The sequence below is a fragment of the Actinia tenebrosa genome, unplaced genomic scaffold (genome assembly GCF_029948245.1).
Source record: "Actinia tenebrosa isolate PJP-AT-01 unplaced genomic scaffold, QUT_ActTen_1.0 PGA_scaffold14__42_contigs__length_11649687, whole genome shotgun sequence".
NCBI lineage: Eukaryota > Metazoa > Cnidaria > Anthozoa > Actiniaria > Actiniidae > Actinia > Actinia tenebrosa.
In genome coordinates, this window is record NW_028292574.1 from 10,794,271 (window position 1) to 10,819,529 (window position 25,259).

General features: G+C 37.4%; 5 protein-coding genes and 1 pseudogene across 10 annotated transcripts; 4 read left to right on the forward strand and 2 right to left on the reverse strand.

Moving 5' to 3' along the window:
* Positions 1-1,271: 1,271 nt before the first annotated feature.
* LOC116300151 (solute carrier family 35 member E2A) lies at positions 1,272-6,264 on the reverse strand. Of its 4 annotated transcripts, none has more exons than XM_031708940.2 (9): positions 6,105-6,264; positions 5,418-5,520; positions 4,362-4,922; positions 4,073-4,188; positions 3,805-3,937; positions 3,085-3,135; positions 2,430-2,502; positions 2,164-2,294; positions 1,272-1,646 (listed from the first exon to the last, which is right to left on the reverse strand). In XM_031708940.2, the coding sequence occupies exons 3-9, from the start codon at positions 4,712-4,714 to the stop codon at positions 1,454-1,456; spliced, it is 1,050 nt and encodes a 349-aa protein (XP_031564800.1). In that variant the 5' UTR covers positions 4,715-4,922; positions 5,418-5,520; positions 6,105-6,264; the 3' UTR covers positions 1,272-1,453. The 4 variants fall into 4 exon arrangements, with proteins under 4 accessions (XP_031564800.1, XP_031564797.1, XP_031564801.1 ...); XM_031708937.2 differs by having other exon boundaries at positions 5,418-5,551; XM_031708941.2 differs by having other exon boundaries at positions 5,418-5,551; positions 6,229-6,245.
* Positions 6,265-6,302: 38 nt separating this feature from the next.
* On the forward strand, positions 6,303-8,408 carry LOC148911502 (uncharacterized). The gene has a single exon (XM_089029625.1). It carries the CDS (start codon positions 6,371-6,373, stop codon positions 7,877-7,879), a length of 1,509 nt encoding a protein of 502 aa, XP_088885751.1. The 5' UTR covers positions 6,303-6,370; the 3' UTR covers positions 7,880-8,408.
* Positions 8,048-11,280, reverse strand: LOC148911503 (uncharacterized; annotated as a pseudogene).
* A 65-nt stretch (positions 11,281-11,345) lies between these two features.
* On the forward strand, positions 11,346-13,656 carry LOC116300157 (ran guanine nucleotide release factor). Of its 3 annotated transcripts, none has more exons than XM_031708948.2 (7): positions 11,346-11,535; positions 11,833-11,949; positions 12,255-12,306; positions 12,443-12,489; positions 12,737-12,794; positions 13,146-13,246; positions 13,497-13,656. In XM_031708948.2, the coding sequence occupies exons 1-7, from the start codon at positions 11,450-11,452 to the stop codon at positions 13,633-13,635; spliced, it is 600 nt and encodes a 199-aa protein (XP_031564808.2). In that variant the 5' UTR covers positions 11,346-11,449; the 3' UTR covers positions 13,636-13,656. The 3 variants fall into 3 exon arrangements, with proteins under 3 accessions (XP_031564808.2, XP_031564810.1, XP_031564809.1); XM_031708950.2 differs by having other exon boundaries at positions 11,880-11,949; XM_031708949.1 differs by lacking the exon at positions 11,833-11,949.
* A 558-nt stretch (positions 13,657-14,214) lies between these two features.
* On the forward strand, positions 14,215-20,135 carry LOC116300154 (uncharacterized). The gene is made up of 4 exons (XM_031708944.2): positions 14,215-16,018; positions 16,148-16,366; positions 17,075-17,201; positions 17,869-20,135. The coding sequence occupies exons 1-4, from the start codon at positions 14,723-14,725 to the stop codon at positions 17,955-17,957; spliced, it is 1,731 nt and encodes a 576-aa protein (XP_031564804.1). The 5' UTR covers positions 14,215-14,722; the 3' UTR covers positions 17,958-20,135.
* Positions 20,136-20,484: 349 nt separating this feature from the next.
* Positions 20,485-24,322, forward strand: LOC116300153 (protein mono-ADP-ribosyltransferase PARP12). The gene is made up of 5 exons (XM_031708943.2): positions 20,485-21,781; positions 22,137-22,331; positions 22,642-22,795; positions 23,205-23,447; positions 23,833-24,322. The coding sequence occupies exons 1-5, from the start codon at positions 20,683-20,685 to the stop codon at positions 24,251-24,253; spliced, it is 2,112 nt and encodes a 703-aa protein (XP_031564803.2). The 5' UTR covers positions 20,485-20,682; the 3' UTR covers positions 24,254-24,322.
* The last annotated feature ends 937 nt before the right edge of the window (positions 24,323-25,259 follow it).

Sequence of the window (25,259 nt, forward strand, 5' to 3'; positions counted from 1 at the left end):
GTCGCAAGCTCGGCTCCCACCTCCTAGTGACACGCTTTATGAAAGGTGTGTTTATGGCCAAACCTCCTCAGCCCAAGTACAGGGATACATGGGATGTCGGTGTGGTGACTGAGTATCTCGAACGTCTAGCTCCCTATTCTGGTCTGAAGCTGAAAGAGTTGACCCTGAAGGTGGCCACCTTAATTGCTCTAGTTACTGCCCAAAGGTGCCAGTCACTTCATAAGCTCAGCCTCGATAACATGTCGGTCTATGAAGACAAGATCGTATTTCTAATAAAGGACCGTATTAAGACATCTCGACCAGGAAAGACTTTTCCAAAGGTCGAGATTCCACGCTTTGCTGAAAACATTAATTTGTGCCCACGTGCACAACTCTTGCATTATATTGCTCAAACTGAATCCCTAAGAACTTTGGATGAGGGATCAGTGAATCAGTTATTTATTTCATTTTGTAAGCCCCATAGGGCAGTTCGCTCGTGCACCATAGCTCGTTGGCTTAAGACTGTGCTTCAGCAAGCCTCTGTAGACACATCAATCTATAAGGCTCATAGTTTTCGTTCCGCAGCTAGCTCTGCAGCCCTACTTAAAGGAGCCTCCATTTCAGACATTTTGAAGCTAGCTGACTGGTCGGCTGCCAGCACGTTTAATAGGTTTTACAATAAACCTGTCGTTACTACAAGCAAATCTGTAGGTGCTATTGTCTTGTCATAATAATAAAGGCTATGACCAGTACATTTTGATTGCATCTTCTTACTAATGTCATTTGGCATCATGTCTTTAAACACGCATAATAAGGGCATAATGTGTAGTATGGCGAAAGAGAATTGAAAATTAGACAAGAGGTAGACTTACCTTGAAGGATAATTGTAATTCTATGAGCCATATGGAACATTATGACCTTATTTTCCCACCCGGGTCGGAGCATGATATATGACTTCCCAACCCCTACTAGTGTTATGATACCAAATGTTCTTGTTTGTTTTAATCTGCACATAAGAAAAGGAGAGGCCTGGTCTGTCCGGCGTTCACATTATATACCTGTTTGCTATTTGCATAACAATGGTTTTCTTTGGAATGTGGGCTTTGCGCATGCGCAAGAAAGTACGCATAATAAGGTCATAATGTTCCATATGGCTCATAGAATTACAATTATCCTTCAAGGTAAGTCTACCTCTTGTCTAATTTTCAATTTTCACACGTGAAAATAACATGTTATTTTCACGTGTGAAGATATCAATTTTTCAAAATAGAGAAAAATAGATATTTCATTGGTAATTATGTAATAATAATTTTTATTTCACGGGTTATGTACCTTCACTCTAACATTTTAAAAATATCTTTAATGTTATGAAAAATGCACAAACCACAGGGACCCCACATTATCGTGATAAATTTAATTCCTATTAATGTATTGTTAGTTAAAGTGGGGTCGCTGTGGTTTAGTGTGGATTTGGTCAAAGGTCGTGTTGTGTTCCCTTCAGTGCTTGTTCGGCTTCCCATTGACGCTGTTTGTTTTTGAATCGCTGGTACAAGAAAACACCTGATGAGACAACAATTGTCCCTAGTGCACTCAAAGGAGTCAGTTGATTGCCAAATACAAGTACTGATATCCATATAAGAAGAGCACGCTTAGCTGTATTGGATACACTGAAAACAAACAATGAATGACTAAATGATTGGAGGTAGAGATGGGTGGATAATTGGATGAAGGGAGGGAGGGATGGAGGAATGGAGGGAGGGATAGATGGATGGATGGAGGAATGGGTTGATAATTGGAAGGATGGAGGGAGGAAGGGAGGGATGGGTGGAGGGATAGATGGATGGGTGGATGGATGTGTGTGTGTGTTGATGGATGGATGACCATATGAATGGATGAGTGGAATGGATGTAAACATCTACTTCACATTCTCAAATATGCACTATCCCACATATTTACATATTTGAGGAAATCCTGTTAACACGTTCACAAGTATTGCATTACGACCTATAGGATCATTGTCTGCACAGGTAGAAAACCTCGGTCCTCTACTTTCCCCCAAGAAAGCACCTCTACTTTCCCCCAAGAAAGCAAATGAATGGAGTCTGTGTGCAACAAGTTTTCTGGAATGCATTAGGGAATTTATGCTTGAACTATAAAGAACACAACTTATATGCTACAACTTACCTAAAAGTAACCGGTGATATAAGTGACATTAATCCATAAGCTGTGAGACTTTGTACATAGAAAAAAAATGCATTTAACAGTAGCAAAGAAATAAGGAAGTAATCCATGGATTTGATTTTAACTTGGACATCCTGAAAAACAAAAAAGTAAATAATATGAACGAGATGAATACAGCGAGAGTGCAGAAGAAGAAAACGAAATGACAAAGAATGAGAGCTAAGGAGAAGAGAGGTTTAAAGATGGTCTCTCCATATACTAGAACTAACCATGTAGAAAAACCACAAAGGTAACTGTACAAATATTGATGCTGCACTTGTATAGAATTGTAATTCAGGAGGGCTGTAGAAGAGATCAAACAATGAATATTAATATTTCAAGCAGAAACTGAATGATCACATGGCCAGTCCATTATTACAACTTAAATAGACCTTGCTATCCTGGACAAAAGCATTGGGACACCAACATAAAATTACATGAAATTGTTCTTTTCTCCTCCCCCCTCCCGCAAATCAAATGGGGCATTTGGGATGATGTGTGGTTTGACCAACATTGAGTTGGGGGAGGGGGGAGCTTCACTGGTGAAATGGAATGTAAACATTGAGAAATTATGGATATTAAGACAATATTTAAAAATTTAGACTTTTCAAGTGTCCCAATGACTTTTGTCCAGGATTGGAGGTGGTTTGTTCATTTCCTGCTGGAGCAAAGCCTCTGGAACCCAGAATGTGACAAGGGCAGATCCAGGGGGGGGGGGGGGGGGGGAGCTGAAGTCCCCCTTCAGCAGAAAAAAACAACAAAACTCAAGAATTAGATGCTTTTTTATTGTTTTCTGTTATGTTGACGGATGAAACTCAATTAGTCCCCCCCCCTAAAATTTTGGCTGGATCCGCCCTTGTGTGATGCAGCTGTTTGATCACTGACCTGTAAGCCTGATCATTAGAAAGAAGCTTTTTAGAAAAAACATTTTGTAAACTGTAAAACAAGAAAGAAATTACTGATTAAATAAACGTTTATGTATTTCATAGCTAACTTTTGCACCAAAGTACATTAAAAGTATTACAAAGAGATCTAGACTGAGAGTATGTGTACAGTGCAATATCCTAGATGAACTAACTCACTGTTAATTTGCCACCTCTGACCCATGTGACCTGCATTCGAGTCCTGCCGGTCTGGGTGTCATATGGCCATGGTAATAGAGTTGTATGTTGGTTCTCTCCTGTATTTTGAGGGTTTTTTCTCTATGTTCTTCAGTTTTTATCCCTCCACAAAAATCAATTTCTAAATTCTAATTCAATCTATCAGCTGCCTTGTCAATTGGGTTGCAAAACCTTGTAGGCATTATGCAATAACACTACTAACAGACAAGTACTATTGTATTGTTCCAGAAATTATCCATACCCACACCACAGAAGAATTTCCTTGAAATTTTTGAAGGGTAGGGGGGTCAGAGAAAGAAACGAAAATTACAGAGTTTGTATAAAAGAAAATTGGAATTTCTGAGGGGTAGGGGGGGATTCTTAAAGCAAAAATTCATCCGTGAGGGGGTATGGATAATTTCTAGAACAATACACATTGCTATAAATTAATTATTCCATTTTTCTCACTTATGAAGTTAAAAGACACCTTGTTAACATTTCTTACCAGTCCATAATGTTGTTCATTACAGCTGAAGCAAACCCTATCATAGTAAAACTAAGTTCATTTGCTGTACACAGTGCCAGGCCAGCCATGATTGGAATAAGAGACATATTGACATACATGCTTTGCTTTTCACCTAAGAATAACGCAAAACATTAAAATCAATTCATTTGCATATAGTAGATGATTGAGCCCTGAAACCACTTCAGGGCTGATCCAACTCAGGGTATGCATGCCAAACTCACAGATCAAACTCTGATTGAACTCTTACCTAACATGAGCCAGGAAAAGATTGCAGTGAAAACCGGTGCTGATGATTTGATGGTTTCAGAGAAGGATACAGCTACATACTTTAGACTTATGAGAGAGCATACTACAGAAGCAAACCTGGAATAAAAGGATGAAAAATGCAATAGTAAACGGATGCATGGAAGAAAGAATGGAAGAAAAAATGAATGGAAGAATAAATGGAAAATAAGATATTGATGGAAGGGCTAAATAACGATCATAAATAAAGGGATAAATGAATGAGAGGGAATATGTCTGTCCTCTCAACTCACCTCATCCATCCTAGGATTGCCATATTTCTAAAAAAATGAAACCGAGGAGCTTCATGATGACTTCTTTCAAAGAAACAACAGGGAAGATACATTTTGAAAGCTCCAAAAACAGCAGAAAAAAACATCTGTGACTCTCCCAGCACCCCAGCATCACCATCCAAATCAGTCAATATATACTTATTAGTATACATCGTTCCAAAACTAAAGATGTACCAGAGAGTCATCATTACTGCTTGACGTATAAAAGTATCTGATTTATCAAATTCAATGTGCTTATGTAGTGGTGTAGTTGTCGTTACTTGTGATTCTAAGTCTTTGATGTTTTGCTTTGCCAGTGGATTTATCGGTGCCATAGTTGTAAGGAATATTTTCAAATTATCATACTAAAGCTTCCGAAAGTTTTCATTTCATTTCTTTATAAATTTTTTTATAAATACTCAGCAAAAAATTCAATATTTTTGAATTAATGTGTATCTTGTTCAAACATTCAAGTGAGATGATTCAGCTGTAAAACATGTTCTGATGTATTTTTTTCAGATGGATATGAGCTGTAATAAAAGTCTGTAATAAAAAAGAAAAAATATATATTAAATATTGAATTATATCAATATTAATTATGAGTTTCATTCTCATTGAAACTGTAGCGAAAATGTTAATTGTTTGGTATCAGGCAAACCCTGTGCATCATGTGCTGTCAACCTGAGAGTATGCTGTGGTATATAGACTATCACATGCTGGTGCTCATAATATATTGGGCTGCCTGTGGTTAGATGGCAGAACAATAAAATCCCTTTGCTCTTGGGAATTGAATTTTTTCTAATTTATTGCAATTTTATTGTTTCTGTCATCTACCATGGCTGCTGTCAAGTGATGGTATGAAACCTCTATTGCTTTGTATCAGTCAGCTGATTGAATCTCATGAGTCATTACCAACCAACAATGCCTGTTTCCAGAAAATATCCCTACTCCACCCCACCATGGAGGAAATCAGGAATTCTTTTAGGCAAGCTTGATACACAGGGGTATGACTTAACCCCTCTCTTCCCCCCTAGATACCTCTTCCACACTGCCTTCTTCAGTCTATTGCTTGTCTATTCTTTCAACAGTGCTAAGTATGTGGTAATTTTACACACATTTTGTGTTTGCCTTTTATATTCTCCTGGGAAAAGGGGGAAGGGGATGGTGATTATCTGTTGGAGGATAAAAAAACGACAACACATTTTGATACGTGTATATCACTCTGATAAACTAATCAATTCAGTATCTTCTTAAAGGTTTCGGATATGACATTACGAATACAGCAAAAGTTCTTTTTAAAAGACAAAAATATTAATTTAAAAATCTCTACATAATTTGACTATTTTGTAAGAGGTAGTGAGTTACCATAGTTTCAAGAAGCCGTTTCTAATGTTCAGACTATAAATAGCCTCCAGGACTTAAAACGTACTATTCAATTGCAAATGAGCTCAAGTTCAAAACAATGCGTTTTCAAACACATTTCAAAACCTTTTCTTAAATATATAATCATATTTAGAGAAAAAAATCTAATTAACAAATAAAACAAAAATTGTTATCGAGATTTGTCATAAATAAACCGTTCAGGCTTGCATAATTATCACATAAAACCACGGGAAAATTGTAATACTTGCCTCTAGATCTAAATCTAACTGGACAAACAATAGTTTAGAAGCTGAACTTGTTGGGAAATACTATAGGACGGACACGTTTACAAAAATAACCTACCAATATTTTGATCTCGATGTGCAGACTCAGACATAGATTTTTCAAGACTCTTTCCTATTTAGGATATGAGACTACAAGAAAAATTTGAAAAACCAAGCGATCGCAGAGAAATGAAAGAAAATACCTTGGATTAACGTCGGAATTTAGTGGAAGCTGGGAATATAGATCGTTTTCACGCACGTGACCAAATCGCTTGACAACCGTTGCTAGCCGCCATATTGGTGTACCAAAAGTGTAAACAAACCAAGAGCGTCTTGAGTGTGAAGATGGTTTTATGTATGATTGTTGGCTGCGCATCGAAAAGTGGAAGAGATAAAGGAGTTTATTTTGCAAGAGTACCTTCTATCGTTACTAGTCAAGGGGAAGAAGCTAAATATTTGTCAGAAGAAAGGCGATCGAGGTGGATCACAGCTATAAGCCGAGATGATCTGACGGAGGCGATTATCGAGAATGATCGAGTATGTGGCAAACACTTCGTAAGTGGAAGGGCTGCGAAACCTTGGGATAAATACAACATAGACTGGGTTCCAACTCTTCAATTAGGACACAAGAAAAAGCAGCGTTCAAATCTGGAAACAGCGGCAAAGAGAAGCGAGAGAGCGAGAAATCGCGAGCAAAAGAGGTCTTTGCCGTTTGACACTGAACACACTAGTGACGAAGAGCTGTTGGCAAAGCGAAAGAAACTGAATGAACCAGGTACTGAAGTTTTGAATATTGACTTCTGTACACCAGAAGAAGATGATTCAGAACAAAAGGATGCTGCCACTCAGACAGAGGAAGCAAAAATCTCCCAAGCAGGTACACAAACCGATGAGTTTGAATATCTTTTCGAGTCTCTTAAGCTGGACGATAATAAGCCATTTGACTGTTATGACTTTGAAAATAATGATGACAAAGTCTCCTTCTACACTGGATTACCCTCTTTTGATATATTAAACACAGTTTTTAAACACGTTTCACCACACGTAAACCGAAGGACTCAAAGCCTGACACAGTTTCAAGAATTTGCCATGACACTGATGAAACTCGAACTTAACATGCCATTTCAAGATCTAAGCTATCGATTTTCGGTGTCTTTATCTACAGTCTCAAGAATTTTTTCTTCCTGGATGGTAGCTTTGGATATAAGATTACAACCATTAATCCACTGGCCAGAAAGGGAAGATTTGCACCGTACCATGCCCCAAAGTTTTCACTTTTCCTTTGGTAACAAAACCACTGTTATCATTGACTGTTTTGAGGTCTTTATTAACAGACCTTCAAACCTTTATGCCCGTGCACAAACTTTTTCTTCTTATAAGCACCACAATACAGTGAAAATACTCATTGGCATTTCACCACAAGGAAGTATCTCCTTTGTTTCAAAAGCCTGGGGAGGAAGAACTTCTGACAAGTTCCTGACAGAGAACTGTGGTTTAATGAAGATGCTAGTACCTGGAGATCTAGTCCTTGCAGACATAGGCTTCACTATTCAAGAAAGCCTAATGTTTCACCGTGCACAGCTTGCCATCCCTGCGTTCACCAGGGGAAAAGACCAACTTGATCCTGTTGATGTGGAGCAAACACGTGGCATTGCTAATGTACGTATTCATGTGGAGAGAGTCATTGGACTTCTTCGGCGAAAGTACACAATATTTTCTGGCATTCTACCCATAGATTTCCTTCAGTGCAACCCTAATGATTCCAACGAAGATTCAAAACCAATGATTGACCGTATAATTAATGTATGTGCTGCTCTTGTAAACTTGTGCCCTGGAATAGTTGCATTTGATTGATTAAAACCAGAGAAATATATTGTGAGCCATTGTTCGTAGACAATGTAACATGTTTTGAATGAGAATTGGGGCTCACAATCATTTCTCTGTAAATTAATGCAGCAAATGTTACTATTACCCCTGATGCATTACTACACAATACTTTTTAAAATGTTAACATACAGCGTGTTTCAGTTGAGTATGGAGGGCTGAGTTTTATTGAAAATTTTATCAATATGTTTTCGTGGGATAAAACTAATGTGGTCAAGCTAAGGCGGATCACTGAAGTTGTGATGGAAATGTGAAATACATGTAGGCATGTGAAAGTTTGAATTAGGCATGCACACTTTCATCGCAACTCCAACACAATCTATCTTTAGAAATCTTTGTATATGATTAAGTATCATAACATGTACATATGCTTTTTTGAAATTTTCTAATAGCATGAACACTAACTTTTTTAGGTCATTGTATTTCATAATTAACTCTTATAGTTAAACCTTTAGAGATAAATGTCTCATGAAATTAAAGAAATAGGCAATAATTTTTATTCCAAAATAAATGCCTCAAGAAGTTCAAGTGGTAGGGAAAAGTGTCAAATGACCAGCTTTAAGACAACTCAGCAAATGTGGCCGCATCCTTGGAATGATGAACTTCACAACTGGAGTTTTACCATAGGCTAGGCATGTGGCATATGCAATGGCAAACACACCACAATCACTCCCATTTTGCTGTTGCTGTACAGGTATATGAGTGATATTCTTGAAATTTGGACCAAGCAAATTCTTCGTGAGCTCAATTATCTCTTGCGAAATTGGTGATGTCATGCTGTCTAACAGGTTAACATACCCAGGAAGACAGCCAATAGATGTTAAGCATGCCCAGTGATTGTTATTCAAATGCACTATCTGAATGAAATCACCAGTAACAACATTGAACTGTCTGACAGGACCAAGGGTTGGTCTTTGGAAACCACTTACATTGCTGTTGACTTTCATAAGCAGTACATGTGCTTCTTGGATCACAGAACAGTCTAACCATCCTGTTGGAGATGCAATAAGGTCAAACTCTGACTGTGTAAGCTTTCCAAGTGGCTTTTGTTTGTCACTGACACTGCTGTTGGTTCCTTGGATTTGTTTGACAAAGTTGACACTTCCACTTCCTTTTTTCTTATTAGATTGTGCTTGATTCTTTTTACAATCTGGGCATGACCATGTGGAATTAGCATTGTTTGGCATACGTTTAAGGCTTAAACAGGCCAAGTGAAAAAATGTTCCATTTTTGCACACAGGGTTATGGCACTCAATAAGCTTATCTGTATTCTTTGCCTTGCTCTTGCATATACAGATATCATCCAGGGCCAAGGCTTTAGAAGATGCTATTTTTTTCTTGCTTGATTGGGACTTGCCTTTAGAGTTTTTGAATTCAGGTAACAATCTGCAATTTGGGCAGTACCATGTTTTGGATGTGGTTGTCAGTCCCAAGCATGAAAGATGAAATGTACTGATTGGGCACATGGGGTTGGCACAACAGACACATGATCTATCTTGGGCAGTTCTACAAAAGCAAATAGCCCCACTTGCTGTTGGCTCACTTCTTTTTGAAGTATGCCTTCTAGTGGACCATTTTCCAAGCACTTCAGGTAAGACACAGGTTCTCCAAAAAGTGGTGAGCTTTGGCAATGCAATTTCCCAGTGTTCTTTGTCTGGGAATATTCTCGGCTGGACAAGTGTCGTACTCCCATCATCTCCAAATGCACATACAACAAAGTCACAGTAATCTTTGTGTAAAGTAAACAGCTGCTGCTGAACTTGATAGTAATACTGGTGATCATGCTTAAGGGTAAACATTTCATTGTTATCTTTTAGTAGACAACATGATGACTTTGATAGATAGCTATTAAAGTCACAGTCCTCAATGCAAAAAGGGCATTTCACCTCCCCACATCCTTCTCCACAACAGTCACAAGAACATAAGAAGTCAGGTGTCGCATGTATATATGGATAAGCTTCATTGATAAACAGACCACACTTCTGAACCTTGAAATTGGTGTGCTTCCCTTTCATTATTTGTTCATAGGCCTTGATAGCATCTTCCTCATGTTTACAACCATGAACAGTGGCTTTAGTAGTAAACTTGGCTAGCTCTGGGTAACAAATTGATTGTATTAGAGACAGGGAGGGCAAAGCAGGATCTGAGTGGCATGCAGCCTTACTTTGAGAAGCTCCAATTCTTCCAGCTCTGTGTTTGAAAAAGTTATGTCCTTTTGACTGTTTTAAGGTATCTCTCTCAATTTGTTCTATGTGATTTTTTGAAATTTCAATCTTTATGCCTTGACAGACCTTTATAAGCTCTGGATATGATAGATCTAAGTATTCCTTTTTACAAAGATCATTTACTGTTGGAACAGATCTGCTTTTCAGCACAAAGCTACTTGAGTATGGAGAAATCAAGCTTAGAACCACGGCCTTATTTTGACTCTTCTTGATTTCCGCGTAGAAAGCATCCATTTCCGGTTCTGTAGGAGCTTTGCATTCTTTTGAAGAAGACTTAAATGTTCCTAAAACTTGTGTTGACTTGCTTTGACTGGGAATATCGTTATGATAATCGATTTTTTTCTCTAAGTCCGTCTTCATTTTTCGTGCAGAAGTAAAATTGATATCTCGTACTCTAGCATAATCAACTTGTTTCACGTAGGTTGGCAAAATCCACGTGCACTTTACTTGGGTACAGGATAACTTGCCGTTTATTTTCGTCCAGGCTTCTAGGTAAAATAGTACGCTAGCTACGTGAGAACACGACTCACCAAGACCCGCTTTACAACCTAAACAGTGACAAGAAATTATGTTCCCCTGTTTTTCTGTGATTATCCATACTGGGATCAGAGCATCGTTCATTCGCTGAGAATGTCTCACCTTCGCGACAACAACAAACTTGTCAGAAATGATGTGCCTTCTACGCTTGCAATAAATCCGGAGACCATCTGATTATAAGCTTCCAGACTACGAAAAGCTTTAAACTGTTGGTTTGTGTAGAAACTTGTTTCTAGGACGAGATAAAATAGCAGATCTGTAGATTCTACTGGAGGTAAACAGTCCGGCTCAAAAAGGTTGCTGTCAACTAACACGGGGTCGATTCCAATCGACGAAATTTTATCAAGATAACGCCGTTTCACTCGAGTTTCCAGCTTCTTGGCATACTCAGATAGAGGTATTGAAGATAAATTTTCGCTAAACTCTTTTTTTTCCTTTTCGCCGGCAACATATTCCATATTATTCAGAGCACTTCGCTAGTCATGGCATGATTGTTACACACATGTTTTTGCATAGTCACGCTATCGAGGTACACCAATATGGCGACCGGAAATTGATGACGACACGTGAAAACGATCTATAGAATGATCTTTGTTTATCACGAGGATCGCGGGCGCAATGTAATTATCAATCGATAATTTGTCGTTTGAATCGATACTGCTGCGTAAAGACACAGGAAGTCCATCGTTACATACAACAGAGCACAACCTGTCAATTTTACGGAGTTTTCATCCATATAAAGACTGCTTATTCCTGTTATGTCGTTTTAGTACTTGCAATGGAGACAGGAATGGCGCCTTTAGTTCGGGATTTATTTGGTGGTGTTATAAAAGCAGTTATCCCTGCTGAAGCAAAGGATGTCAGGTAAAAACTATAGACCCTCCATTTCAGAGCACTTGTCATTTCCTAGAGTATCATTTCTTTGTTTAATGATTGTGCATGAAAAAAAACAGGAATACAGGCGAAAGTGCAGCCCTGTATGTTTTTGATGACAGAGTTCATGCTTTATTAGTCTATTATCTTATTTTCTCACACAAGGGGGCCGGGGAAAAGGGATTGAAGGGGAGAGGCCAAGACTATCAATTTTTAAACTTCTAATTACAATACTTGGAATATTTTGGTTCAACGTTAGTGAAATGTATTTTGGTTCAACGCATATAGTGAAATGAGAGAAATCCCAGATAACCAAGAAGTATTTTGCCATCCAGCCACTGATCAAAGCATCATGATAGATATACTAGAGTACCAAAACCACGTACAGGGAGAAAATGCCGTAAGGTACATTATTTTATTCATATTTCCATATTTTTAATATCAAAGAATGTGATATATTTGCTATAGCTTAAACTCTTAAGTACATTTCTCGAATCTTTCATGAATACAAAATATACATCTAATTATGTAAGAACACCTAGCTGACCATATGTAATACCATGAGCCATGACGTCAAAGAGGATGCATGATATACATATAATAATTATGGTTTTCCAGGTAACAGCTGCCCCCTCCCTAAAAATCACCTTGGATCATTCGTCACATGATTGTTTAGTGTACATTTTAATTCCTTTTTTATCTTTATCAAGATACCACTTTGATGACATAGCAAACAGCAATGAATCCTCGGACACTTACGAGGTAAATGTGGAAGATTATCATGTTCTCATAATATCCTTATATATCCAAAAACGTTTACAATTTTGAATCGTTTTTGGATTATTTTGACAATTCATTTGTACATTATTTTACTATTTTCTGTCTCATTTATTTTTAGGTTGTCAAGATTGAACCAATTCCAATGGAGAAACTGTCAATGAAACAGTAGGACAATTAACACTTTGATATTAAGTCAAGAGATAGTTGCATTATGCTGGAACTTGGATTTTAGCCTCTAGATCTTCTATAAGCAACAGCTTTGTTTACAGTATGACAGGTTTATAATGTGGAACATGGCTACATAAAGAGAATTATACAAAATATAGGGAGTAGAAAGGAATCCTCTTTTCTTTGCTTGATTACTCTGTCTGCCTTTTGAAATGACATATTAACCAAGCGATTTGTTTTTCAGGTGTTCTGATGCTTGGCTTCTTAGAGGAAGGCAGTTAGTTTCAAAATTTAAGGAAGGGGTAAGTATGTGTGCCTTAAATGGTGGATTGGACTACCCCATCATGTTTTTCATTTTTCTAAGTACTCTGTTTGGATTTGTAGCAGTTAGGGAGAAGCTATCTTTCAATAAAGGAGGTAGAAGGGACGGGGTTTCAGAGGGGAAGGGCATCAGCAGAAATTTGAATTTTTGTGGAGGGTCAAACCTTTTTATTTTGACGAGAGTGATGAAAATTCTCACTTTAAAATATTACTGCTAGAATTACTGTTTCAACCTCAGTGCTGCTATGCAAGAGCCATTATTGCTTCACGCCTATCTCTTGTACCTTAAAGTAAATGTTGTGTAAAAATTAAGTGTAACATTTTCTTTTCAGAATGAAGCCAAAAATGTTGTGGAGATATCTCTAGCATTATTTCGACTCCCCCAGTATTCAACAGATATTGTGGTAACCTTTAATAATCCAACTAATATAAGGTATATATATATGTGTGGGTTCAAGTCTTTCACAATATATCATTACATCAAGTACTATTTTTTTATCATTTTTGTAAAGTTGATGAGTGATCAATGTTTCTTTCAATAAATCAGGGGTGGTGGGGTGCAAAGGGGGATTGTAGCCTTTCTCTTCAGCTGAATCTGTCCCTGAAAATATCTAATGTCAGGGCTGTTAATTCAAGAGGTGTGAATACCTGGTGTAAACATTTTTATTTTCTTCATATTTTAGTCAATCAAGCAGTAGTTGCAAGCCTGTATCCAGTGGTTCGGCAGGTTCTTCTAGCACATGGACAGAAGAAACATTTTATTTCAGTGTGACAAGTCTTTCTCTGGTTCACCCTGAACTGTTGTTTGGAGAAAATACCTAAATAAAAATATTCAAAAACCCATATTGTTGACAGTTTTAAGGGACAATTTTCATAAGGGAGGGGAGGGGAATGGATTTGGGGGGGGGGGGGGGGGGGGAGAATCGAAGGAACTCCTTTGCCTAAAGAATGCCTGCCAAACTCTTACACATTCTTCATATTCCTTTGAGATGTAATTTTCTCGAATCCTCAAAATACCTTTTATTTGAACATTTATTCGTCCATCCATCCATCCATCCAATGATTAACTTTTCTTTCATTTAATTTAATATCCATACAATTTACTAAATCCCATCTAACAAAATTTGTAATACATTCTGTATGTTAAAGGTCAGCAAACAAATTATTTCACTTTTAAGCAAATTTGATTTAAGACTGAATTTATTACTTTATTTACGCCATGAAGCTTAAGAATTAGTTATTATGATGTTTTATGGAAGATTTAGTGAATTATGACGTAAATTGAATAAAGAAATTAAAGATATTTAATGGGAAATGGATGGGAGGTTTTGATGTGACGTCAAGTCGAGGTCGGAGCATGCGCAGTGAGTGTCTGGCTCGACGTTCACAACACGTTGCATATGAAGGCAAGATAATTTGGTATGGCGTTGGAGGACGTGGAAGAGAGTGAAGCTCCGACTAAAACTAACAAGACAGCTTTATAATACTCTATTTTACCAGCTAATATTCTAAAAGTAGACACAAGAAACACTCCTTTACAGATTTATTAAGTAATATTGCCTAATTGAGGGAGAGAAAGACACTTTTGGAGGTTTTGAGAGGAGCTTACGAGAGCCTGCAGTCGGGTCCAATGGCCGCAACGTAAAGTCAACATCGAAAGGTGGTCAGAATTTCAAGAGAAAGTTGAGCTTTTTGGAAGCTTTTACTCAAGGTATTAGAAGTTTAGGTTGACAATTTCAGGTTTAACCGCTTATCTGGGCTGTATTGAGTATATTTGACTTGAATAACTTGGCATTTCTTTCATCATTGACGTGCAGTTTTGAGTGCTTTTACAGCGGTAGTCGTGCGAATCTCATTAAATTTTCATGAGCAGTACGTTCAAAGGATTCAGATAAACAAGACATTAAACATGGATAATAAGCAGAGCAGAGAGCATTTAAACCCTTTAAGGAAGAAAATGGTCAGTCCTCAGGGAAATCGAAAATGGCAAAAAAGTACCGGAATTTCTTCCAAAGTCAAGGCAAATATGAAAGAGTTTCATAAATTCTCCCAGAAGGATAAAAAAGATACAAATCTTAAAAAGAAACTCTGTGAAATGAAAAAGGATAAGAGTTTGAAGTATCATCTTGGTGGAAGTAGCTACGATCCTCTTAACTTATACAGTTTAATAGACCGGGACCCTATGTTAAATACCCCTCAGGCGTCGCCACACCCCATGCATGGGGATTCTCCCATTGAGGTTTCCTGTCCTCATGATTATAAAGATCCATTGAATTTGAAGCGTTTTCCTGAAAAAGACGGGCCAACTCCTAAGAAAAAGAAAAAAAGAAAGCACAAAACTCGACAACATGATATTGAGAACAATGAACAAAAAGACCAAAAATCAGAAAATCAAGAAATGGAAAAAAGTGAAAAACCAAAAGAAAGAAAAAAGAAAAAAGGAAAGAAAGTCAAATGCAATACAGATGAATTGGAAGTAAAAGGAGAAAATAAAGGGGAGATCAAATCAGACGTTTTTGTAAATTCTGAAGTTCAAAAAGCCGAAGTTGATCAAAATTGTAAGAAAGATGAAGCAGCAGATGATGAGGAACCTCCAAGAAAAAAAGCGAAAAAATGGATAGACAATTTGCAAGATAAAATAAGTGACGTAGATACAAAAGATCAACAGAAAATTGGAGAAAATACGGCCGCAATGTCTGGTCAAGATTCCAAAATCAAGGAAAATGATCAAAGAACTCCAACGCCACCAATCCAGAGAAAAGAAAAACAAAATCTTATATTAAAGAAAAAAGATTTTAAAAAGAGTCCAAAGCTATTCATCTATGGAAACTATAATCGATACTACAACTATAGAAATCCTCAATCATCAGTAGATCCAAGAACAAAATGTTTCCGGAAAGAATGGTTCTACAATAAAGATGTGTTGGACATTGGCTGTAATGTTGGCAATATTACTTTTGAAGTTGCACGGCAGTTTGAACCACGGATCATCATTGGATCTGATATAGACAATTCACTAATAAAGATGGCTAAGACAAATGCACAAGTCTTTGCTTACCAGAATCTGTCTAGTAAGTCTTCAAGTGGAAAAGAGTTTCCACTTTCTTTTGCTGTAACCAATGGTCCTATTGCTGCTCCTGTACTGCTCACCAATGACAAAAGACAAGAAAAGCTTGAATTCCCAAAGAATGTCATTTTCAAACAGGTAAGGATTTAACACCTGAAATTTGTTTGTTTGTTTTCTTGCTTGCTTGCTTGTATTTATTTATTTATTTACTTATTTATTTATCCATTTATTTATTTATTCATTCATTTATTTATTTTACTCGTACAGGAAAACTATGTACCTTTAAATGAGAAAGGTCTTTCCAACCAGAGGCCCATGTTTGATACTATCCTGTGTCTAAGTGTTACCAAGTGGGTACATTTGAACTGGGGGGACCAAGGCATTAAGCTGATGTTCAAGAAGATATACAGGAATCTACGTCCTGGCGGAAGACTGATATTAGAACCACAACCTTTTGCTTCTTATAGTAAAAGAAAGAAACTTACAGTAGGTTAAACATATTGTTTATACTAGTTATACAATGGTCTTGAGCTTTATACCCTTGAATATCTCATAAGGCACTTGTTATACAATGGTGCTAGGAGCAGGCGTAGCTCAGTTGGTTAGAGCGCGGCCTTCAGAGCTAGAGGTCCATAGTTTGATCCTCAGGAACTCCACGGCTGTTTCAACTTCTCTCTGTTCTGTTTAGCTTTAATTAGCTTTAAATACCCGTAAAAAGGAGCACTGATAGTAAGAGGGGGTAGAGGGCGCACCTTCGAGCGCATTTAACATGAGCCCTTGGCTCGGGAGAATTGGGCAACCACTCCCTGCGTTATAGAAGTAAAATAAATTACCTTTACCTTTTACTTTTACCTTTTTGAGCTTTATACCACGGAATATCCCATAAGGCACTTGCGTTTTATAGTGTTTATACAAGCCTTTATGAAATGGTCACTTGGTTACAAATATTTGAAATAATAGTGTGTGAAATAATGGCTGGCAATGTCCAGCCAGAATCCGAACTTGTCCAGTCAAATCTTTACTATGCCAGTCATTTTGACCAGTAATGCTCAGCCAGAAATGAGTTTTTTTAATAAGATAAAACTACATGTAATCTTGCTGGTCATCTTTACCTGTGACTGACCCGCTTTTATTTGAAATCCCTGTTTTACAATAAAACTTAACATTGTTTTCTTTGTTTTATTGTTTAAACAGACAAAGATCAGAGCTAATTATGACAGTATCTGTTTTCGACCAGAGCAGTTTGTGGACTACCTTTTGTCAGATGAGGTTGGATTTGTTGCATACGAAGTCTTAGAGGAACCACAGCATGGTGCTCAAGGTAGGTGATGACCTTCTACTTAACTATAAAAGTACAAGAACAATTATTATCCAGATACTACAGATGTTACCAAACTGGGTTTTCACGCCAGAAAAATATGCCATTGTTACACTTCCAAACACACATGACTCCACCAACGAACATCAACCTTTTAGTTTGCATTCTTTCTTCACGTTTCGACAACCTTTTTGTAATTTGTGTAAAGAAAATTATGAAAGGAAGCTAACACAAGAAGAAAGGAATGACTAAGAGTTTCCTGTTTGTGTACAGAATCATAGACGTTTTGAGGGCTGAGAGTGGCATGTTTCTATCCCTATTTTCCACCCACTTTAGCACTGTTATTTGAGATTTAAACTGTGGATAAATGCCACATTTTTTGTGCAGGTAATGCCATCTTACTGGTGTCTGATGGTTGGACTTGAATTGAACAAATTTATGAACACATCAAGTCCAACTTCAAATCACTGAATAAATAGAAAATGTTTTTGCACTGAGTGTGCAGTTTTATAAAGCATACAATTGGATTGGCCAATCATGAGAGAAGTGTTAAGAGAAGTATGATGCATAGCACGTGCTCACAAATACATGTTCCTTGACCAATCAGAAAGCAATAACAGTAATATTTTGATGTGTCCATTACATTGTACTAACTTTTTCATTATTTTAGGGTTCAGACGTCCAATGTATCTGTTTACAAAAGGAACAAATAAAATCCCTCAAGCTAAAGACAAGGCAGCTACTCCTAACTCCAGATAGTACAGACAAAGAATAGCGATTGAAACTGATGTTTAATGTAGCATTATTGTAACATTTCTGTATTATATTTTTAAGTTGTTTTTTCATCCCTTGTTTGTAAAATAGCTTATGAGTTTAAATTTACTTAGAAAACTCATTAATAATTCATGAAGAAAACACAATAGAAATCATGACCATGAAGGTGATTTTATATCGGATATAGATTCGTCTTCATTTGCATAAACTTTAACTTGGATTTTCTCTATCAAACTTGGTTCATTTCGTAAAGAATTCAGTACAATATGAGAACATACATCATGAGTTTTCTAAGCCGTTCAATAAACTCGCAGATCGTGTTTTATCGGGTCTAAAACCACTCGGCTACGCCTCGTGTTTTATACCCGATAAAACACTCCTGCTCGTTTATTAAACAGTACATAGAATATTATGTAGGTAGCCTCACTCACTTACCCTCCGACGACCTCAGTATCAGGGCTGATACTTGGGTTAACCTTCCTATGCAAAAGTTCAAAAGGAATAATTCACTCGGCAGATATTCATGGGGAGAGAAGCATTGCATGAAAATCCTTAGAACATTACTGAAGGAGGCAACAATAATTGTCAAAGAGACTGTTTTTGCTTAACAAATGGATTGTGGCATATTTCCTTTTGGCCCTGCATTCAAGCCATTCTGAATGAGTCTACCTAAATATAAAGGTTTTTATTGTCATGGATGTGGTGTTAGAGATGTGACCCAGGTGAATAATAGGTAATAAATCCATTTTTGAAATTAATTATAATCAACTCGGCTCTAAACATCAGGGTGTTTGGCTTCCATTGCTCGCAAAAATGACTAACTCAGACCATTTAAAATTTGATGAATAAAAGCCAAAAATACAGAGGGGAGTCAGGATGGCGTGGTGGTAAAATGCTCACCTCTCACCTCTGAGATCTGGGTTTTGAATCCCAGTTGTCCCATGTGAGCTGAGTTGGTTGGTCCTCTTTATGACTCCGAGGGTTTTTCCGGTCCACCGGTTTTTCCTCCCTCCTCTCAAATCAACCCTAACTAATTCAAACTGTTTAGAGCTGTGCTCTGGGGTCATGCATGGACTGTATAGAGGCTGCCACAGGCGCCTTCACATGCTTTCAGTTCGACCTCGTTGAGATGCGACACTGCTGTACTTAGGGTGTTGATAAGCAATAAGTTTTTTTAATAAAGAACTTGACTTGTTCTCTGGGTCACATCATTATGAAAGTAGATCATCGGCATGATGGCGTCATTTTACTACACTACCAAAATGCTTTGCAAATCTTGTTTCTTATGCAAATTTGTATTTCCTCATGAGAATAGTAAGACAATTGGTGCTAATTAACTGAACAAAAGAAAGTGTGCAAGGGATTCTGGTAGTGGTAGTAAATGACACATTGGTATAATATCTAATTATGTCAATACAGAACCTGGTCTAGCTTCTATTCAAACCACACTGAGGCATGATAAACCAACTAGTGTTATAGAACTCATGAATAATTAATGAGGAAAACACAATAGAAATCATTGTCCGTGGAAGAGGTTGTATATCTGATACAAAATCGTACTGATTTGCATAAACTTTAACTCCAATTTTCTTAGCCAAATTCAATTTTATCTTAAAAATTATAGTAGAACATGAATGTATACACCTAGACATTTCATAAGTAATATGCAATATGAGTGGCCGTGTTGTATCAGATATACAATCACTCGCCTTTGACTCGTGGTTGCATATCTGATACAACTTGGCCACTCATATTGTATATATTACTTATCAAACTCATTAATAATTCATGAGGAAAACACAACAGAAATCACGACCGTGAAGAGTGTTGTAAATCTGATACAAAACTGTGTTCATTTGCATAAACTTTAAGTTGGATTTTCTTGGCCAAATTCACTTTAATTTTGAAAATTTTAGTGAAACACAAAGGAACTAACCTAGACGTTTGATAAGTCATACGTCATACTCATACTGTATATATTACTTAGGAAATATCTGTAGAGGGAGTACAGTTTATTCTTTCTACCTCTTGGGGTAGCTTAGTCTGTGTAGTGTAACAGGCTAGTATGAGCTGTGAAAAATGTACTAAACCATGCTATCTACTACACCCCCAAAAAATGTTATTTTTCAGATGTTTGAAATGAAGGAATTTTCAATAACAATCTCTATGCCTTCCTCATAAGCATTGTTTACGTATATGTTTTCCTATTGTTTTAAAGCTGTAAAAGAATTTTTATCCCCAAATTTCAAAAAGACAGTAAAAATAAATTTAAAGTAGGAATAGCAATGACAAATTTAAACAACGTTAATAACAATAGTTCTAGTAATTATTCATTCACACTTACAATATGCGATTTTGCTTTCCTATTTATTCATTCATTCATTCCATTGATTCATTTATTTATTTTTTCGTTTTATTTCTTTCGCTTTCCTTTCGTTCCCATCCGTGGTATACCGACCGGAACTAAAGTAAGTAGAGAGGAAGTCTGGGTTCTACCGGAAGAAGGAAGGGGATAATTATTCCCGGAAAAGTAGAATATAGGGAATTTCTCGAAACTTGGTTTCAGAGAATAAACATTCACCTTCCATATAAAAGTCCCCATTTCTAGGAATGCGATTACTCGGAACGATCTCTTACCTTTTTATTTGGGTTCTGGACTCCATAGTTGAAGAAGTCGTGAAGAAAACTGATAACTCGATCAAGAAAGAATATGTCTTCGCGTGTTAGTGACAAGGAGAAGGAAGCGGCTATGGAGCTCTTTAGCGTTATTTGCCGTAATGGCGGAGTAACGAATCTAGAAAGTGCTGTATCCAGCTTAAGCAAAAAGAATATAACCGTAGTTAAATCGATTGGAGCTAAGAACTTTGTAAATAGTTCTTTTCCAAATATTTTCAAGATTCAAGATGGAGTTAATGTCGAAGCTGTCATGCCTTTGAAGTTTTGCCTCAATGCGTCTGGGAAAACTGGCTGTGCTGATGGAGAATCTTGCCTTGAGCTCCATCTATGCCCTTATTTCATCAGAGGAAAGTGTTCATATAAGGAAAAATGTCGTTGCTCCCATGATATCAAAGATGGCCACACCATGGCAATGTTGTCTGCTTTTGGTCTGGAAAATATCGATGATGCCACATGGTCTCAGCTTCTTAAAAGAGTTTTAGCCGACACACAGATAGAGCGAGGGGCATCTACCCATGATATTCCACAAATCTGCATGTTCTACAACAACCAAGGCGGTTGTCGTGAGAAGGAGAAGTGTGCCTTTCTTCATGTCTGTCAACACTTTGTTGATGGGACATGTAAATTTGGTGATAGCTGCAAGAGAGACCATGACCTTTTGAAGGACCAGCACAATCATGATGTGATTGCGAAATTCAGTCTGGGTAGTCTCAATCGCGATCAACTCCTTTCTATTCTACGAGGGAGAGAAAGGCAGAGAACTACCGGTACTGGGTTAGATTCTTCCCTCCCAGCTGGAGCAATCAGTGGGAACAATGTTATGGCCCCAGTTGCTCCAAGAAATCCTGCAGCCAGCGAAAACTACAAGTCCCAAAAAAGCACTGAAATTTGTGGCTTCTTTCTGCGAGGACAGTGTAACTATGGTGACAAGTGCATGAACCTACATAGAGATCTTCCTTATCAATGGCAGTTACAGGATGGCTCTGGTTGGAAGGATTTGTCAGAGGACTGGAACATCATGTTGGAACGGGGATACAGTGATCCAAGCACTAATGAGATCATAATTTATGATCAAGGAAAGTCATTCAAGACAGACTTTGACAAGATGATTGCAGTTGCAGAACGAGGACATGGTAGTATAAATAACATCAATTTTAAAGTGTTTTTCCCCCATAAAAAAATTGCAAGAGAAAAAGAGTGAAATGTGAAGCACAAAAAAAAAGGGAGGAATTATATGGCATATCCCTGTGAAAAACACACTGAATTCACCCTGAATTTGAACTAATCAGAAATCAGGACAAATATGGTCTAAGCTAGTGGCCACAGCAGAACTCAAACCTGGCACCACCAGATTGCAAGACTGACGCTATGACCACACTCAACCATATCATGCTGCCCCATCTAAAAACTGTGCATGTTCTACAGCCTTAATTGATGTATCATAATTTTGAGTCTACTACATTTGGTTTTTCTTTTTCTTTTATTCAGCTGGTCCACCACTTGGACTGAGGCGGTTGTCCACAGAGTCTTCTGCAGACGCACCCCCTGGACATATTTTCAGTACACGATGGTTGTGGTACTGGCAAGATGAGAAAAACGAATGGCAAAGTTATGATTCTCCAGATGATGGATGTGAACCAAATACAACATGTAGCAAGTCTCTAGAAAAAGATTTTCTGCAAGGTATGAAGCATTGACAATTGCAAGTTCTGTATAATAATATTATATAGATATCACAATTTTCTATCCTATAAAACCTATATATACTTTATATATTTGTGACATATTTAAATTAAATAAAATAATAATATTTAATGAAAAAGAAGAGAATCTAGGCATTTCTGATTACTGATCTGAAATTTTACTGACACACAGGTAACTGCCTCGGCTCACCTCATAGTGCCTACACACTGCATATTCTTACTCACTTATAGTTTCTCTTACTCACATCAAAATTTGTTAATATGATAATGATCACATAACTGATATGCAGGGAAGGATAGCCACCCATTCAGTGCTGGTCATCATACCTACACACTTTACTACAAGAGAATGCTCCAAAAGAATGACAAGTTTGAAACAGAAAGGGCCATTCAAAGGAGGCCTGAGTTCGTTGCCAAGGAGACAATGAAAGAGATTGAGCAAAGGTAAAGTACAATACTAATATCTTGTAAGGAAAATTGTGGTACGGCTCTTTTTTAATGGCTGCCAAGCATTTTGAGAAGTGGCAGGGGGAGGGGTTAAGGCTGAGTATTTGGGGGAGGGGGGCCAGAGGGTGAGATTTAACAATTCATTAGACATATTAGGTAAAAGTTACTCCATCTCCATATTCTCCACATAGATCCCTTGCATGTGATGTCCAACGAAGCACCTCAGAAGGACAAAAGAAACGACTTTTAATCTCATGATAATCGAAAACCTATTGTTATGTCCTCCAAATTGAGCTGCATTCCGGCATACTTCAAGGTGTTTATTCACTATGAGTCTCTGTGTTGTCTCCCCTATTCGCCATCATGTTAAATATATTCAGCATATTCATTTGCTTGCATTTTTTAGGAGAAAAGAAGCACTGAAAGCTTCCAAGGCACGTGAATCAAGTGTCTCGGAAGTCACTAGTCTTTTTCCACCTCTCTGGGATGAGATGCCAGAGAACGATGACTTTAAAAGATTTCCTTTGTCTGTCACGTCACAAGAATATAAAGATGTTGAGAAGAAGTTCCAGGGGACATTGGTTTCAGAGAAAATGATAAAGAAGATTGAGAGGATTCAAACTCCAGACCTGTGGACTGCGTTTACTCAGTAAGTGAATACCCCTTCAATAGACCTCTTCGGCTCTGACGTAATGTTTTCCCATTTCAGACCACATGTCATTCCCTAGAGGATCATTTCTTTGTTTAAGGTTTGCGCTCGGTTGCAAATGAGAAGACATATGAATATGGATACAGCTCAAACAAAGAATCCTATTCTCAAGGGAATGACATGTGGTCTGAAATGGGAAAACATTACCCCAAGCCAAAGAGGTCTATTATATTACGCAGCTTTCTTTGGAGAAGAAAGTGATATAATTTTACTTCTGGCTCGAAATATGATGAAGAATGTTATCCAAAGCTAATCTTCCACTTTCAAGTGACAGAGTATTTAAAAAAGGAATGCTAAATATGTTATGGTATAATGTTTCTCATAGAAAAAGAGGGAGAATGGCAAAAAAGTCAAATGACGTCCCTCCCAAAGAAATGCCTCAGCTGTTCCATGGAACAACTCCTGATGTTGTGGATGCAATATGTCAGCAGGGATTTGATTGGCGCATGTGTGGCAAGCATGGTACCCACTATGGCAAAGGAAGCTACTTTGCAAGTCGCGCCAGCTACTCTCATTGCTACACCAAGCAAGCCAGTGGTAGTTACTGCTACATGTTTGTAGCTCGAGTTCTTGTGGGTTCTTACGTCGAGGGAGATGAGTCCTTCACCAGGCCTCCCCCAAAAGATCCTGCCAAGCCTCATAGTGATCTGTATGACTCGTGTGTAAATGATAGTGCCAAACCCAGTTTGTTTGTGGTTTTTGAAAACAACCAATCCTACCCAGAATATCTGATCACATACAAGTGATATCAATAGCACCCATCTCCCCACCCTGCACCTGGTTGTTGAAAGAGTCTGATCCCCACCCCCCCCCCCCCCCCCCCACCTCCTCACGTTGCATGATGCTTTGAAGGTTAATGACTTAAATATTGATAGATTTTTGAGCAAAGTGGTCTTAGTATTTAGTATTAGTGCTTTAGAAAAATGCTAAGTTTGATGATAGATACGTCAAGCCTGATAACATTGCAAACAAAAAAAAAAAAACAAACAAACAAAACAAAACAAATCAAATCAAAAACAAAACAAAACAATCAAAAAAGAAAAAAAAGAAGGAAATTTCAAAGCAGAAAGAAAATGAAAAGTTTAACACATTTTCATCCGTTCGATTAGCAAAATAGGGCCTTAAGGGAATTATGTTCCAAGTTTATTATTACTCATTTAAAAAAATGATAAAGATACTTGCTGGAAGAATAGAAAAGAAATAAAACGCAAAGCACATAATTTAAATTGATATAGTGGATTATTTATAGTTTATTATTAGTCATTTAAAAAAATGATAAAGATACTTGCTGGAAGCAAAGAAAAGAAAAAAACGCAAAACACATAATTTAAATTGATATAGTGGATTTCGTATTACGTCACAACACCCGAGAAAGAAAAAAAGAAAGAAAAAGCTTTATTGTTTTTAGGCGAATGTTATTGCTCAACAGGTTTATGCTAACTGTTATTGCCAACTTTTAGTCAGTTATTGAAAGAAAGATAAATTTGATTGCACTTGGTAGTTCGTATAGTTTTTAGAGTCATGCCCAACTGCACATTGTTTACGTAGAAATTTGAATACATAATGAGGGTTATAATATTAGATGTAATTACTATTTCAAATGTAATTAAACATGGCTGTGAAAATCGTGCACCTGCTTGGTCCTGTATCGCCGCTCCTAATCATAAATGTCCCGAAGTAGAACCAACAATTAAACGTTTGGTATTATTCCTAAAAGTAGACAACCAACATCGTTATACTAAAGGCTTATTG